This window comes from Chiroxiphia lanceolata, chromosome 25, assembly GCF_009829145.1.
Source record: "Chiroxiphia lanceolata isolate bChiLan1 chromosome 25, bChiLan1.pri, whole genome shotgun sequence".
NCBI lineage: Eukaryota > Metazoa > Chordata > Aves > Passeriformes > Pipridae > Chiroxiphia > Chiroxiphia lanceolata.
Genome location: NC_045661.1, coordinates 4879907 through 4894722, shown reverse-complemented (window position 1 = coordinate 4894722; position 14816 = coordinate 4879907). Strand labels below are relative to the sequence as shown.

General features: G+C 49.3%; 1 protein-coding gene across 1 annotated transcript; it reads right to left on the bottom strand.

Annotated features, from left to right (window-relative positions):
• Nucleotides 1-4189: 4189 nt before the first annotated feature.
• PNPLA1 (patatin like phospholipase domain containing 1) lies at nt 4190-13509 on the bottom strand. The gene is made up of 9 exons (XM_032710627.1): nt 12918-13509; nt 9626-9858; nt 8434-8499; nt 6290-6502; nt 5799-5859; nt 5581-5721; nt 5200-5293; nt 4826-4936; nt 4190-4287 (listed from the first exon to the last, which is right to left on the bottom strand). Exons 1-9 carry the CDS (start codon nt 13117-13119, stop codon nt 4284-4286), a joined length of 1125 nt encoding a protein of 374 aa, XP_032566518.1. The 5' UTR covers nt 13120-13509; the 3' UTR covers nt 4190-4283.
• Nucleotides 13510-14816: the final 1307 nt, after the last annotated feature.

The window sequence follows — 14816 nt, the reverse complement described above, 5'->3', positions numbered from 1 at the left end:
AAAGCAGCAAAGTTTGTGATCCCTGACCCCCAAACCCAGCTCCAATTAACCACGGGGTCACCAGTATCCCTGTTTTCCAGTCAACCCTGGTCATGCCTCAAACTGCTGGAGAACAGGTCATTGAAGAACAGGTAGTGAGAGCTGGATTCTCTTCCCAACAGTTGATTTCCCTGTAGATTACTTCAAAGGCTTTAAGCTTTCATTCACCAATGGATCAAGTCAGAAAGGTGAGGAGACCCTGCACTGGAAGCCAGAACTGAGAGAACTTTGCTCCAGAGCCACAGACCCTGTGGAGGTCACTGAAGAGAATCGAGGGACCACCCAGGCAGAAGATGAAGAGGAAGCCCCACATCACCTTCACCACCCCCAGAAGGGTAAAGAACCAGCACTTCCTTTACCCCACCACTTTCCATGGGCTAAGTGACACTTGGCCCAGGGCTGTCACTGCCCAAAGGGGTTCTCTGGGACTTTGGAGGCCCAGAAAAGATGTGAGGACATCAGGAATGGGTAAAAAGGCCCCCCTGGGTCAGAGGTTATTAGTGAGGCTTTATGCTGAACCTGTTTTAGGTGAGGATTAAGGCTTGTAGCTGGCTCAGAAGGGCTCTTTGGAAAAGCAGCTCTTTCCATGGAGAAAGTCATTTATTTATTCAGCTTGCAAAGTAATAACAGGTTCTGTCCACACATCCTTTCATTAAGGGTGTCTCAAGGGTTCCAGGGTCAAATCCAAATTTCTCCTTAGTCACTCTGGTTGCAGCCAGAGAAATTCTGAGTGCAAAGAAGGCACATCAGAGCTGCAGGTAAACCTCTACCTGTATCATTTTTGAACAACACAGGGCAGGTTTAGATCCAAAACTTGTAGTTTTCTGCAATCCTATGCAAAACAATGCCCTCTCCCATTTCAGTTTTGAATGGAAAACCAGTGGACCCTCAGCATTTCAGTTCCTAGTTTGTGTTATTATTACTCTAGAAATACAAAGAAGTATCTGTTGGAATGCAACATTTTTTACAATTTTATTATTTATTTCCTTTTTCTTTCTGAGTCTTTCAGCATTTCAGAATTTGTCAGCTTAGGTGAATTGACACAACTTTTTCAACATGCTGATTATTTAAAATGTTGCCACATAAATAAAAAGTAAAAAAAAAAAGACCCAAATATTGTTCTAGGAGGACCACACCAAATGAGGAATATGAAGTGGAAAGAATAGGACTGTTACCCTTCCAGCTCTAAAAACAAAAGCTTGAAAAACATAAAATAAAAGCAAGGAATATCTTCCCATTGAAAACAAACCAGCTCTAGGCCCACTAAGAAGTGCAGGACACAGTATGAGGCTGTTGCTTCCATGGTTGTATTTTTAAAGGCTCCCATCAGTCTGAGCTACATGGAGCTTTTGGAAGCAACACAGTAGGAATGAGGCTTCTTTGGACTCCTGGGCTATCAGGAGTCTCTGTCTCTGGTTTGCAGCTGGGCTGCAACATTTTTCACTGAAATCAGGTCACCTGTGGGAGGAATCAAAACTCCTTTGTTAGGCCAGAGAGCAACCAAGAGGTGAGTCTGGGCTCTCAGTCTCCAGAGGAGAAACACAGGACATTTTCCATATCCATGAAGGAAAAGCCCTGATGATCTAGGCCAGGAAAAGGCTGTTTTATTGTTTATCTGTGCAATACTATAATATCATTGATGTTGCCAAATCAGCAGAGGGATAAACTTGTAAACAGCTTGTACATGATTTCTTGAGTAAGTCCTGTTTGCAAAGGACACAATCCACAAGGATTTGCCTCTCTATCCACATGCCCAGCAGGACAATTGCACAGGGAGTTGCACCCTCTTTAGTCCTTGGACTAGAAGCAGAGTCTGGCATAAAGCACCTGCAGCCAACAGCCAGGGCCACAGGCAGGACTGAGCACAGGCTTGGTTTTGTTTGGCTCCATTTCTTGGATCAGATTCTGGGATTCTTCCCTCCTCAGAGCTGGAGGAGCTCCTGCTGCCTTGGGATGCCTCCAAACTCTCATCCCATCCACCTGAGGCTTCACATTTCTGCTGAGCTCAATGGGGCAAACAACAGCACAGTGGTGGGAGGGCAATATTTGAGGGATATCAAAACCTGATTGTCCTGTTGCCCTTTGGACAACAGGAGGCAGGGAACAGCTCTGCTCAGGTACTCCGATCCAGTTTGTCTCACAGAAACTGCCAGAAGTGTCTGTCAGACAGAATAATGTGGTTTTCCTCCCTTCAGGGCCAGGCCAGCCACAGAAGAGCATTTTTGGCCCCGCTGCTGCCTTTAGCTCCAGTTTATCTTTCAAAGAGAGAATGAGGAACTTGCAGCCCAGCCTGAAGGCAGAGCCTGACCTGCACTGAGGAGCACAAGGATGTGACAGTGACAGTGACATCACCAGCACAGGCAGGACCAGAACCCCTTCTATCCCTGCCCCAGACCCTGGTGCTTCCCGTGACCCACCTTAAAGGAGACATTCCAGAGTGGATCTATCCCGACTGGGTGCAGCTGGGTTTCCAGTCTGCTTCCTTGGGGTGAAACAAGGTCCTGCACAAGGTGATTCCAGCTGATGCCAAGCTTTATCCATTGCCTCTGGCAAAGCCTCCTGCTGCCCTTAGCTCCAAGCTCGTGCAGAGGAGGCAGCACCAGCTGTGCTTCCTTGAAAAGGTGAGGGATTAATAAAGCAAAAAACCAGCTGATTTGAATATTGAGTTGTTAAATATTTCTCTCTTAGCAAATCTCTGCAGGTTTGGAGCAGGAGGGCTTTTTGCTGGGACTGTTTTGGTTTGGGTGTTTCTTGTGGGTTGTTTTTTTTGTTGTTGAAGTTCTCGAAGTTTTACTGAGTTTTTATGACTAAGCATCATAGGGGCAGGTGGGACACACTGGGCAGTTCAAACTGTGCTCCTGTTTGTGGCTGAGACTTGCAGACACATTTAGTGGATTTGAGTGTCCAAAAAAAAAAAAAAAAAAAGGAACATTTTCATTGGGGATTTTAATTCCCATTTGAAGTGTAACTGCTTGAGGCTGACTGAAATGAGAATATCCTGCCTGGAGGTGGTGGTGCTTGCTAGGAAGCCCAGGACCTTCCCCACCCAAACCATTCCATGATTCTATGAAATAAGCATCCAGGTTTCTTTCTTGCAAGCTCATTCCAGAGAAAATATTCCCAGGTCCCTGATTTCAACCAGAGATAGCAGAACTTGGTGCATTAATCTTTCACGGAGCATTCAGAGCTAACTTTGGATCTGTTTACATCAAAGCAGCCTTCAGCTACTTCCCACATTCATGCCTGCAGTCCCCAGGGCCCTTTGGGTGAAACTTCCCTCTGTTCCATTTCCCTTTGTGCAATTAAACAAGCTCTTTATTCACATAAACAGTTTGTGCTGTTGGGATCCATTTGTTGTCCATTGGGAACCATCAAATAGGGAAGAGTCAGGTTGAAGCCAACCCATCAGTCTCTGATGTGCAGCACGGATTTGGGATAACTAAGAGAGCTGCCAGTTAATTCTCTGTACACACCAGAGACACAGGGGGTGTTTGCCTGGGCCCTGCACTGTAGGTGGCTGCAAATTACAGACAATTCCCTGAAAAGAACTAATTTATTTGTGAAATGTCAGGGAATGCACAGACTGCAGGACTCTGAAGTAGGAGGAGGTTAATCTTCAGGTTTCTCCATTCTTCTCCACAGCTGTGAATTTGAGGGGGATCCAAATGTTCTCCCACCTCCACAGGCAGGAGAAGCAGAGCTACGGGGGTGTGTGAAGCTCAAGGATAGATAATTGGTAAAGTAACTGCAGAGAACAGGACAAAAATTGGTTCCTGCCCAGTGTGATGCTCCCTAAGGCTTCTCCCTTGCTCTGATGAAACTGCTCTGGAAGTTTTTGAGTGGGAGGAAAACACTTAAAATGTGGCCTTTCCTGGCAAATTCCTGCCTTGTAATCTGCATTAAAGGAAGGGATGGGAGGCTGCTGGTGATGAGGAGGGAGAGAGGGGAGGGAAACAGGCTGTGGGTGCCTGCAGGTGAAGCTGCCCAGTGGCTCCTGCAGCCCGTGCTGGGTCACAGGAGCAGCACCAGAGCTGTGCCTCAGCTGTTAGAGCAGCTCAGGCCTGAGCAGGGGCAGCAGCACTGGAGGCAGGATCAGCTCACAAGTGAAAAAAAACACCCTCCAAAATACTCCAGAGAAACCCAGCAGCTGTGCTGGTGTGTGAGATGAGCTCTGGTCTCACCCATCCCTCCCCGAGGCAGCAGAGCCGTGTGGCATCAGAGACCCCCAGGGCCAGTCAGGACAGTTACCTGTGGGGACAAAGGGACACCTGAGTCGGGATCCATGGACCAAGAGGGTTGAGCAGCCCCAGGGGTGTGTGACCCCAAAGGGCTTTCTCAGAGCTGAGCAGTTTGTAGCTGTGTGGAATCGTTCTGGGCGAGTCTCCTTCCAGCTGCTCAGGAAGGAACTTGCAAGCAGATTTTGGGGAGATATGACTCAAAAGCTGTCAGTGTGACAAGTTAAGTGCCTCAAATCCTTGAGAGTTTAGTGCCAAAACATGTCTCAGGATCTTGGTGAGCGTTCCTGATGTCGTGCCAGGACAAAGCCCAGCAGATAAATATCTGGAACACGAATATATTGCAATAGGGAAGCAGCACTGAGCTGTTTTGTAGCTCCTTTGAGATATCAAAATAATATCATAGGAGGAAAAAAATAGCTACTTTTAATGTGGGCTACTCCAGATTTGGAGACTTTAGCCACGCTCAGCATCAGTGACCCATGGGTGAGGTCCCCCAGGGTTTCCCTCCTCTCCCTTTGCTGAGGGTTTGCATCCTCTGAGCTTCTCACCTCCTGTCCACAGCTCTCTTGGGCAAACCAGGCACCAAGGTTTGGAGGAATTTATGGAATCCTTGTACCAGGGAGGTGACACCTTCCAGCAACCCCCACACCTTCTTCACCCTGCAAAAATAAAATAAACAGCCTGAGTTTAATGATGGGCAAAGGCAGGAAAAGGTGTTAATGGTAAATGCACACTGTAACAATCTTTTCCATAACCAAGTGATGCTGTGGTGTTCCCACCAGCCATACCCAGTCTCCCTGAGAGTTTGCCTTCAGGGAACACTAAATCCCTTCATGTGTCCCTTCAGCTGTCTCACCACTGCTGAAGCCACGACCCCTGGTTTGTGTGTCATTCTCTGATGCCTCTCTCAGGATGTTCTTACCCCTTCCTGAATAAAGCTGGAAGCCTGTATGGCTGCAACAGGATCCTGGCCAGGGGATCCTGCAGTCCATTCATCTGCTCCTTCTTCCACAAGCCTGTGCCCACGAATGACAACACAGAAGGAAATAAAGATCAGTAACAGTAACAGAAATAATCAAATAAATGCAAGAATCCCTCTTGTCCAGCTGCAGCTCAGGTAGATGCTTAAGCCCAGGCCCAAGTCCAGCTTGAGCCACTCTTACAAAGCCTCTTTGTGAGCAGCTGCTGCAGATGTAGAAATATTTACTATAATAACTAACTCAATAATGTCTTAAATATAACACTGCTCCTCTTGAGGGCTGCAGCAGCCCTAAACCCGAGCTCAGCACCCCAAATCCTCTACCTGGCAGGAAGTAAGGAGTCAGGCTCTCAGAGTCCCTCCTGCAGAGGCCAGGGTGTGTCCCCTTGGGTTGGGTGGAGTTGTTTTTCCCACAGGTGCTGCCGAAGCGGAAATTGCCGTCGAAGTAGTTGAATCCAAAGGCGTCTGTGGGACACGGAGAGAAAGGGGTGATGTTTGTGTCTGTCAAACATCTGCCCATCAGGACTTGGGGTGGCACTTACTGTTCCTGTACAGGAAAAGGGCAGTGTCCTGGTACCCCTGGGAGAAAATGTCGTTCAAGACCTGCAAGGAGAAAGACTTGAGGTCACTGAAGAGCCCCAGTCCAGGCAGGGCAGTGCAGGATCTATCCAAAGCTGTTTGACCATGGAGGGTCAGGATGGTCCATTTGGGAAGGCAACAAGCACAGGTTGGTTTCCAACCACAGAAACACTGGTCGTGGAATCAGAGAATGGTTTGGGTTGGAAGGGACCTTAAAGATCATCTCATTCCATCTGTTCCTTTGCAGGTTGTGGACCCCCACCCCAGGTTACCCACCCATCAGCAGTGCCCCCCCCCAAATAATGTCCTGCCATAACAGTTGGTGCTCTCCCCACCTTTGAAATCTGATTAATAAGTGATGGAGATTCAGCTGAACCCTAAAGCTTGGGAAGGCAGGAGCAGAATTGATTTCTTTTAACCAAAACAAAGCTGGGAGAAGCCCTGGTGGGCTCACCATGGTGCTGGGTGGGAAGAGAGCGTAGCTGATCCTGCAGAGGTTCTCTATGGAGATCTGGACGCTGCCATTGAAGATCTGGAAGCAGAAGAAGATGGCAGGACAGTCCCGGGGGCAGATGTCGAGCTCTCCAGTGAAGGGGGACACGGTGATCACGGGCTCCTCCAGGCTGGACACGGGCTGCAGGCCGGTGAACCCCCCGTCCACGTAGCGCTGAGGGCAGGAGCAGAGGGAGGGTTTGCTTTGAGGGTCGTGGCAGTGCCACCAGGATGAGAACCAGCAGCTCCACGGGTGACATAGAATCATGGAATCATAGAATCAGCTGGGTTGGAAGGGACCTCCGAGATCATCAAGTCCAACCCTCGATCCACTAACACTGTGGTTACTAGACCATGGCACTCAGTGCCACATCCAGTCTCTTTTTAAAAACCTCCAGGGATGGAGAATCCACCCCTTCCCTGGGCAGCCCATTCCAATGGCTGAGCACCCTCTCTGCAAAGAAATTCTTCCTAATATCCAACCTAAACCTCCCCTGGCACAGCTGAAGACCGAGCCCTCTTGTCTTGCTGAGAGTTACCTGGGAAAAGAGACCAACCCCCCCCCGGCTCCCCCCTCCTGTCAGGGAGTTGCAGAGAGTGAGGAGGTCTCCCCTGAGCCTCCTCTTCTCCAGGCTGAACAGCCCCAGCTCCCTCAGCCTCTCCTCACAGCACTTGTGCTCCAGTCCCTTCCCCAGCCTCGTTGCTCTTCTCTGGACCTGCTCCAGCCCCTCAATGTCCTTCCTGAGCTGAGGGCCCAGAACTGGACACAGCACTCGAGGTGTGGCCTCACCAGCGCTGAGCCCAGGGGAAGAATCTCCCACCATGAACCAGTCCCAGCACATCCTCTCTTCTTTCAGCAGCATCTCTTCCCACCCTTTCTCTTAATCCCAGGCTTTACGAGCTCCTTCAGCTGCCCTGCCTGTGGCACCCAGCCAGCCCCTCAACCAGGTGCTGTAATCCACAGCAGTTATTAAGATGGGAATATAATTATTTCAATTCACAAAGGTTTGTAAAAAAAAAAAAAATTGGCAGTTGTGAGCCAATTCAAACATCACCAAACACACGGTGTTGTATAACTTTCAAGTGCTGAACTCGAGCAGCAGGGCCCCCACTTTAATAATTGTCTGTAAACCCCTGGGGGATTGCTTGCTGGGCAAGGAAAATGTCATTTGCTGTGTCCCAGAAGGAATCTGAATTTGCCACCCACCTCAGTGGGGTTTGAGGTTGCAGCTGATCAAGTTAAATGTTCATGAAGTGACAGTGCAGAGGGGCCTCACACAGCAATCATGGACCCAGGGAATGGTTTAAGTTGGAAAGGACCTCAAAGCTTATCCCATTCCACCCCCTGCCATGGGCAGGGACACCTTCCACTAGCCCAGGTTGCTCCAAGCCCTGTCCAGTCTGGCCTTGGACACTTCCAGGGGTGGAGACCTCAGAGCCCCTTCCAGTGCCTAGAGGGGCTCCAAGAGAGCTGGAGGGAACTTTGGCCAAGGTCTGGAGTGACAGGACAAGGAGAATGGCTTTGCACTGCCAGAGGGGGGGGTTAGATGGGACATTGGGAAGGAACTGTTCCCTGTGAGGGTGGTGAGGCCCTGGCACAGGTTGCCCAGAGAAGCTGTGGCTGCCCCATCCCTGAAAGCTCTGGAAAACACTGACGTGCTCCTCCTTCACCCAGACAAGCCCAGGGTATGAAAATGCACAGGGCTGGGGGAGGATCCTCCACAGACTCTCGGTGTCTCAGCCATGCAGGTCTGCACCTGATCTCAGTGACACCTGCACTGCAGGCAGACCCTGCCCAGGATAAGTGGATTGTGTCTCTAATTCCTGAGCGTGGGATTCCTCTCAGCTCACGTTGGAGATCTGCAAGGCAAGACTGAGTCATCCACGCTCTGTCTGTGGGCAAAGCAGGAGAGGCCTCTCCAGATGGCAATTCCACCCAGCTATCACCTTAGGATGGGATGGAGAACAAGCTGAAAGGTTTTATCCTCCTCCATTAGCTAAAGAAAAAGCCTGGACATACACAGTTCACCCTGCTTAAGGGAACATAAATTTCAAACCCAAGAACACGCTGCTGGGAGCGGGAGTTTTATTGGAAATATCACTCACCACTCCTCGGTAGGATGGAGGGATGAATCCACAGTAAATAGGAAGGAAGCAGCTGCAGAGGAGAGCCTGGGGGACGAGAGGGATTGCAGAAGTCAATGTTCCTGTCAAAGTTCCCCTGGACAAAAGCTGTTGACTGGGTGCCTGAAAATTCAGCCTTGACAAAGTCTGGAGCCAGGCTGCCAGTGCCACTTGGACTGTGGCAAGAAGAAAAGCTTCAAGAAGGGCAAAACAGCTCATTTCGTTAAAGTTGAAATAATTCTCTTGAGCAGAGCAAAGCCCTTCAGATTTTAATTAATTTTAAAAATTAAATTTATTTAAATGTAATTAAAATTGATTTAATTAAGCTCTGCCAGAATTAATAGGTGTAAATCTACATATCACTGTCCAACACTGCCCTGTGAGAGTGGCAAGGTGAAGCTTTGGGGCCACTGTTTATCTTTGCAGGTTTTTGGACAAAACCAAGACACCCTCACAACTCATCCTCATCCTGCTGGGATTTGTCAATTATAAAGCCACTGCTGTGGCATTTGCAACTATTTTCCAGCAACCCCTTCAGCTGGGAATGAGCTCCCTGGGCTCCTGGGTTGCCTAGAAGAGGCACCACGAGGTGAACTCCAACATCTCCATGGAGTTGCCACCCTCTACTGTCACCCTGTGACAAGCAAGTTTAGGACCTCACAGTCTTTGCCCCGGGATTAATTCCCCCAGATAATTAACCAGGTAATTTACTGCTTAATCAGCTGCTTGTTGTCTGGCAGCAGCTTTGTCCAGCTCTTGCCTCCCAGGAAAGTGCTGAGGCAACAAGGAAAGCCACTGCCAATGGGATTTGGCTGAGGAGAGACCTCTCCAGAGAGCTGAGCACTAGCAGAGCTCTTAAAGAGTCATCAGTACTAATTAGAGCACCAACATCAGCTTTATGAGGCTGGAAAGAAACCTGCTGCTTTTTTAGCATGATTTGTTCCTGTCTGACTCTGGACCTCACATCTCCCTCCCTCCAAGACTCATGGAGCTCATTGTGGTGGGACCACAGCTCTGGCAGAGCTTCTTGATCCTCTCAGTAGAAAATCTGGCAAGCATTATAATGTTTATTACTCAGGGTAGAAAACAGTGCAGTTTGAGACACCAGTTTAGGTTCCTCCACCCCGAGCAGTGGGCAGAGATCTTCCTCAGCATCAGAGGAATGACTCTGTACCTGAATGAGCTCCTCTTTGGAGCTGAACTCCGAGGCCATGACATTCTGGCCGTCTGCCACCCGTGTGAGTGAGATGTGCAGCCTCCCTGAAGCCAACTGGTAGGAATCCTCTGGGAGCATTCGCTGCAGAACAGCCTTGATATTGGCCAGCAAGCTGCACTTGGGAGAGAGGGGGCCCAGGATGGTTTTCCTGACTTCTGCTGCCAGGGCAAAGAAGAATTCCTTTAGGTCATCTGAAACAGAGACAGGGGAAAGACAGAAAGTCAATATCCCTGCTGCCCTACCAGTTATATTTTTCATCCTATTCCTAACACTCCTCACAAATAAAGCCTCTTGCAGCCCTTCTGTGTGACCCCAGGATGACACTGCTGGGGAATGTTGTGGCAGGGCAGAAAAGGGGACATCACCCCCACGATGTCCTCAAAAGACAACGTGTTGCTGAGTGTGACCCCGTCTGTGAAATCCCCGTCTGCACCGGAGACAGGTGCTCAAGGGAGGGATTAGGGAAAGGCTCCAAAGAACTCTGCAGACAGAGTCATAGGTGCCAATGTGACCTGCACAACACGTTCCTGCCTTCCACCTCCAGTTTTCCTGCTACCTGGGGGAGATGGGATGGCTCAAGGATGAGGATGAGGGGCACCTACTCTGTTTAGGGCTTTCCTGCAAGCCAAGTGTCCTGGGACTCCCCGCTCACCTGAGCTCCCCCAGCCACCTGAGAGATGGTGTTAATAACCACTACAAGTGTCTGCACATCCCAGGAGCTGGATTAAAGGAGCAGAGCCCCAGGGCCCTGGCCAATGGCTCAGGACACTCTGGGTTTTAAAGGCTGTGCAGTGATGGGGAGGAAGAGGAGTGCAGCAAACTCCTGATCCCAGGGAGGGAGTTTGGTCTGTTTGCTGACATGGGGAGCTCCCCTGGGGGAATATACCACGTTGGGGGTTAAACTCCTTCAGCAAAAAGCTCATGTAGCTCCAAAACAGCCATCCTTGCATCCAGGGGAGCTCCCTGGGGCCCTGCACCGGCACGAAGCCTCAGCACCACAGCTCTGTAGGGACAGAGGTTTCCATGCTGTCTCATGAGGTTGCTTGGACAGACAGACGGATTAGATGGAGTGTCCCGAAGGCACCTGGAGCCACACAGGTATTAAGAGGGGTTATGTGTGTTTGAGCGGATGTTGAGGCCATGTGGTGATGATTAGTGTTTGTCAGGGTCACATGGGGTCCTCGGGGATCCCAAAAGAGCCAGAGACACCCCAGGGTGGTGGTGCACCCACAGGGCACTGTCTGGCTGCTCTGTATCCTGGGAATGAGGAAAATGTGGAAAAACTGCCTACAGGCTGCTGGGTAGGAGGTGAGAGACGATCCCAGCTTGGGGTCTTTGGTTCGGGGCACTCAAGGGATGACCCTGGCAGCAATGCCATGTCTGTCCCTGCCTACAGCAGCTTGGTGACCAGGCATGTCCCCAGGAGATGACCTGTGGGGTGGCAGAGGACAGACTGTCTCAGGGAGCTCAGACCTCCTCACCCAGCCCAGGTCAGGGCAGGGGACAGGGACCTGACTGCAGCCACCCCAGGGACACCAAACACACCTTTCACCCTCTTTTTGCCCCAATGCGAATTTAACAGAGTTTGTGCCACTTTCATTTTCCTCATTAGAAACCCAACCAGCGTCATCACTACCCAAAATGTCTTTTCTTCCCCTGGGGAAGGTATTTTGAGCACAAGATCATCTCAACCCCTCTAAGTGGAGGGTGCCTTTAACCCCCATGGAAGCAGAGCCCTGTTTCAGGACTGGCATCCCCAGCAAGAGCAGTTCCTAAATTTATTTACCCTGCTGGACATCCCCAGCTCCATCCATTACACCAGCACAAGGAATCAGAGAGGAAATTTTGGGGCCCTTGCTGATTTGTGGAGGAGTTCACCCCATATGGGTAGAAATGTTTCTTTCTGTTCTTTCTAAATATATATGCATATATATATATATACATATACACTGCTGTTCCATCAGGCACATCCCACTGATGAGCCCTTGAGCTTTTACCACAGGGAAAGATGCTCCATTGTCTGGAAATGGGAATTGCACCACCTGTTCCCTTGTTCTGGGAAGGTTGGGTGGGATGACCCAAGGTGACATGCAAACAGGGCTGTCACCTCTGTGGATACCTGTGAACGCCACCCATGTCCCTTTGTTGCTAAGGAACCCAAGGGACCTGATCCATAGGGACAAAGGGGCTTTACATGGGCATATCCCATGGAGATGCCAAGTCTGCAGCCATGCAGACTTTCTTTGGGACACATCTCAGCACTCCTCAGACCTCGTAGCAGAAGGGAAGTTCGGCTCCTTCAGCAGGAGCAGGAAAATGAGCCAATGGAATACAGGCACATCCAGATTTCCCCACACAAGCATCTCCCCCCCATCTGACAGTGAACACTCAGACTGTCACAACCGGCTGTTTCCCCTTACACAACCCAAAATTGCTCCAGCTTGGCTGCCAAAAGTGACAACACCTCGGATTTCTTTAGTGCCTCATGGGCGATAGGAGTTACACCAGCATTGCATCCCTGCTGCCAAACACCCCTGAAATCCTTGGGAATGACAGAACCCTCTTACTCTGCATTTTGGGTGTTAGAACCACTGCCTTTCTGGTGTTAGAAGACAAGGCCTCACTTCATTTGCAGCTCTGGGTGTGCATGTGGCCAACAAAAATCCTGCCTCCACCCAGACACCAACACGTCATTTTTTCACAAATTTAAAGAAATTAATGTTCATTGGTTCTAAATTACATCATTCCTTTTCATTAATTAGTATTCTACCCACTATTAGTTATTAATGTCTCATTGCTTGTGCTAATTAGTTTATACTTTTAGTCTTTTTGGCATCTTTAGTGGGGACTTTCTGACACAAACATTGAGCCTTTGTTAGACTTCTTTGTTATCTGCTGGTTTCTGCAGAAGGTCCTTGTTTCCAGATGTCCAGTTTCAACAACACATCTTTCTCTCACAGGCTTTGTTCACTGAAGCCTATCAAGGTTAACTTTAGAACTTACAGTTTCAGCCCTTTTTTCCCAAGCTGTGTTCTCACAAAAGTTGCTTATGACAACTTTTTGCTCTGTGCTGGCTAAAAGCGATTTAAGGCCTAACACACAACCTGTGGTTAATGAAAACAACTAATTAAAGGGCTCATTAGGACCATTAAAAAAGAATTAGAAAAGTGTATCCCCACCAGCACTTCGAGGCATCATTTTTGAAATAAAAATCTCCACAAAAAGGAAATGGAGGTGACAGTTTCCTTACCCAGGCCGATCCCGCACACGACGGCGGCGGCGATCAGGGACCCCGCCGATGATCCATAGACCTTGCACGCAGATTTGAGGAGCTCAGGAGCCAGTTCCAGGAGGGACTGCACCACCCCAACCTGGTAGAGGGCCAGGAAACCACTGCCCGAAAAGGAGAGCGAGAAAGGGGTGCTCGGAGCCCGGAGATTCTCCACAGCCATCCCGGGATCCCAGCGCTGGGTCCGGCTCGGTGTCTCGGGCTGTCCTTTTTCACCAGGTGAAACTCAGGCTCTCTTCTGCTCTGCTCCCTCCAGGCTCATCTCTGGTGCAGAGGAGTCCAGAAGATGGATTTTCTGCCTCCTTTTATGACAGCTCCCCGAGGCGTTGAGATTCCTGAGCTATTTTAATTGCTGCCTGTGCTAAAAACAGAAATTTTCCCCAGATCAAAACAGCTCTTATAATCCTCAACCACAGCCAGGCTGATGCTCAGGGCTGAGTCAAGGCTCCCCTCTCTTTCCAAGGGGTCTGCAGTGCCCCAGGAGCTCTCCCAGAGATAGTTCTGATGTTCCTGTGCCCGTCACAATTGGAAACATCCGTGCAAAAATTCCTCTTTGCTTTGTGCTTTCTTCATCAAAGGGTGTTTTCCTAAATAGGATTCTCCCTTAATCCTGGCTTAGGCACAGCTCAGTACTGAGTGAGTAAAGGCTTGTATAAGACACTTAAAGCCAGAGGGTGTTACACAAGGGGTGGATGCAGGGCTGGGTTAGGTTTGGAAATATTCCTTACATTTGCTCCCCATTGGAAGGGTTTTTCCTTGCCTGACTCTTGATATCATTTGGGGGGTGAGAAAAACCAAAGAGCTGGGTTTGTTTTTCCCTCCCCCTCCCAACGAGGTCCTGCAGCAGCACCACATTCCCCAAATCTGTGATTACAGAACCAAAATCAAAGTGCATTTGGGCTGTCTGCATTTCCTGGGGATAGTTAAAAAAAAACATGGAGAAATCTAATAGATTCCTTGTGTCTTTTCACCCTTAATGCTCCAATGCTGCTGCCAACATACAGAATAAAAAATGCCATTTTCAACAGATGTGTTTAATAAATATTGGTAAATACTGTGTGTTTATGTTGTCCAAATCCATACGGCCTGAACACTGAGAGTGAATACTACATATGTTGAAATGAAGGATTTGTCTATACAACACTGCCATGTGGGTGATGACAGGCTGAAGGAACAAGCTCTCCTTCCCCATGTCATGCACCAGCCTGGCCAGGACAATACAGGGAAACAGAGGATGGTCCCAGCATCCTGATACAACCTTTGCAGTGCAGTTTCACCCCCAATTTTTATACATTTTAACTTGCCCTCTCCAGCCATTGCTGTGTCCCCACGACAAGAGCTGTGTCCTGGGAGCAGAGATGTGCCAACTGTCCCTGGGTTGAAGTGTCACTGGTGGACATTGCCAGAACCCCAGGTAAATGTGGCAGCACAGCCAGGGCAGGTCTCTGGTGCTGCCTGGATGTCAGGACACACAGCAGCAAGTTCTCAGCTCCAAGACATGTTGAATAATTATCTGAGTTATCCTGGAGGTGAACAATTGCTTGAATCAGGGCTTTCAGATCACAGCCTTACTGGAGCTTCTCATTTCTTGTCTTTCCAGTGTTTGATGTTTCACATCATCCCCTCCTTGGGTGAGTCTCCCACACATTCCAGCCTTTCCACCAGCCTCCTGGTGATATCTGAGCTTTGATCTGTGTGATTCAAGCCACTGGCTCCTGTAACCCTGGGGAAAGCAAAAATCCCCTCATTTTAAGGACTTTATTCCAGTACTGGCAAGTCCAAGAAGGACAAAAATATCCTCTCTTGCTGCAACTGGTCCAAACACTCCAGGGCATGGGAAATGCAGGAGTGTTTGCACAC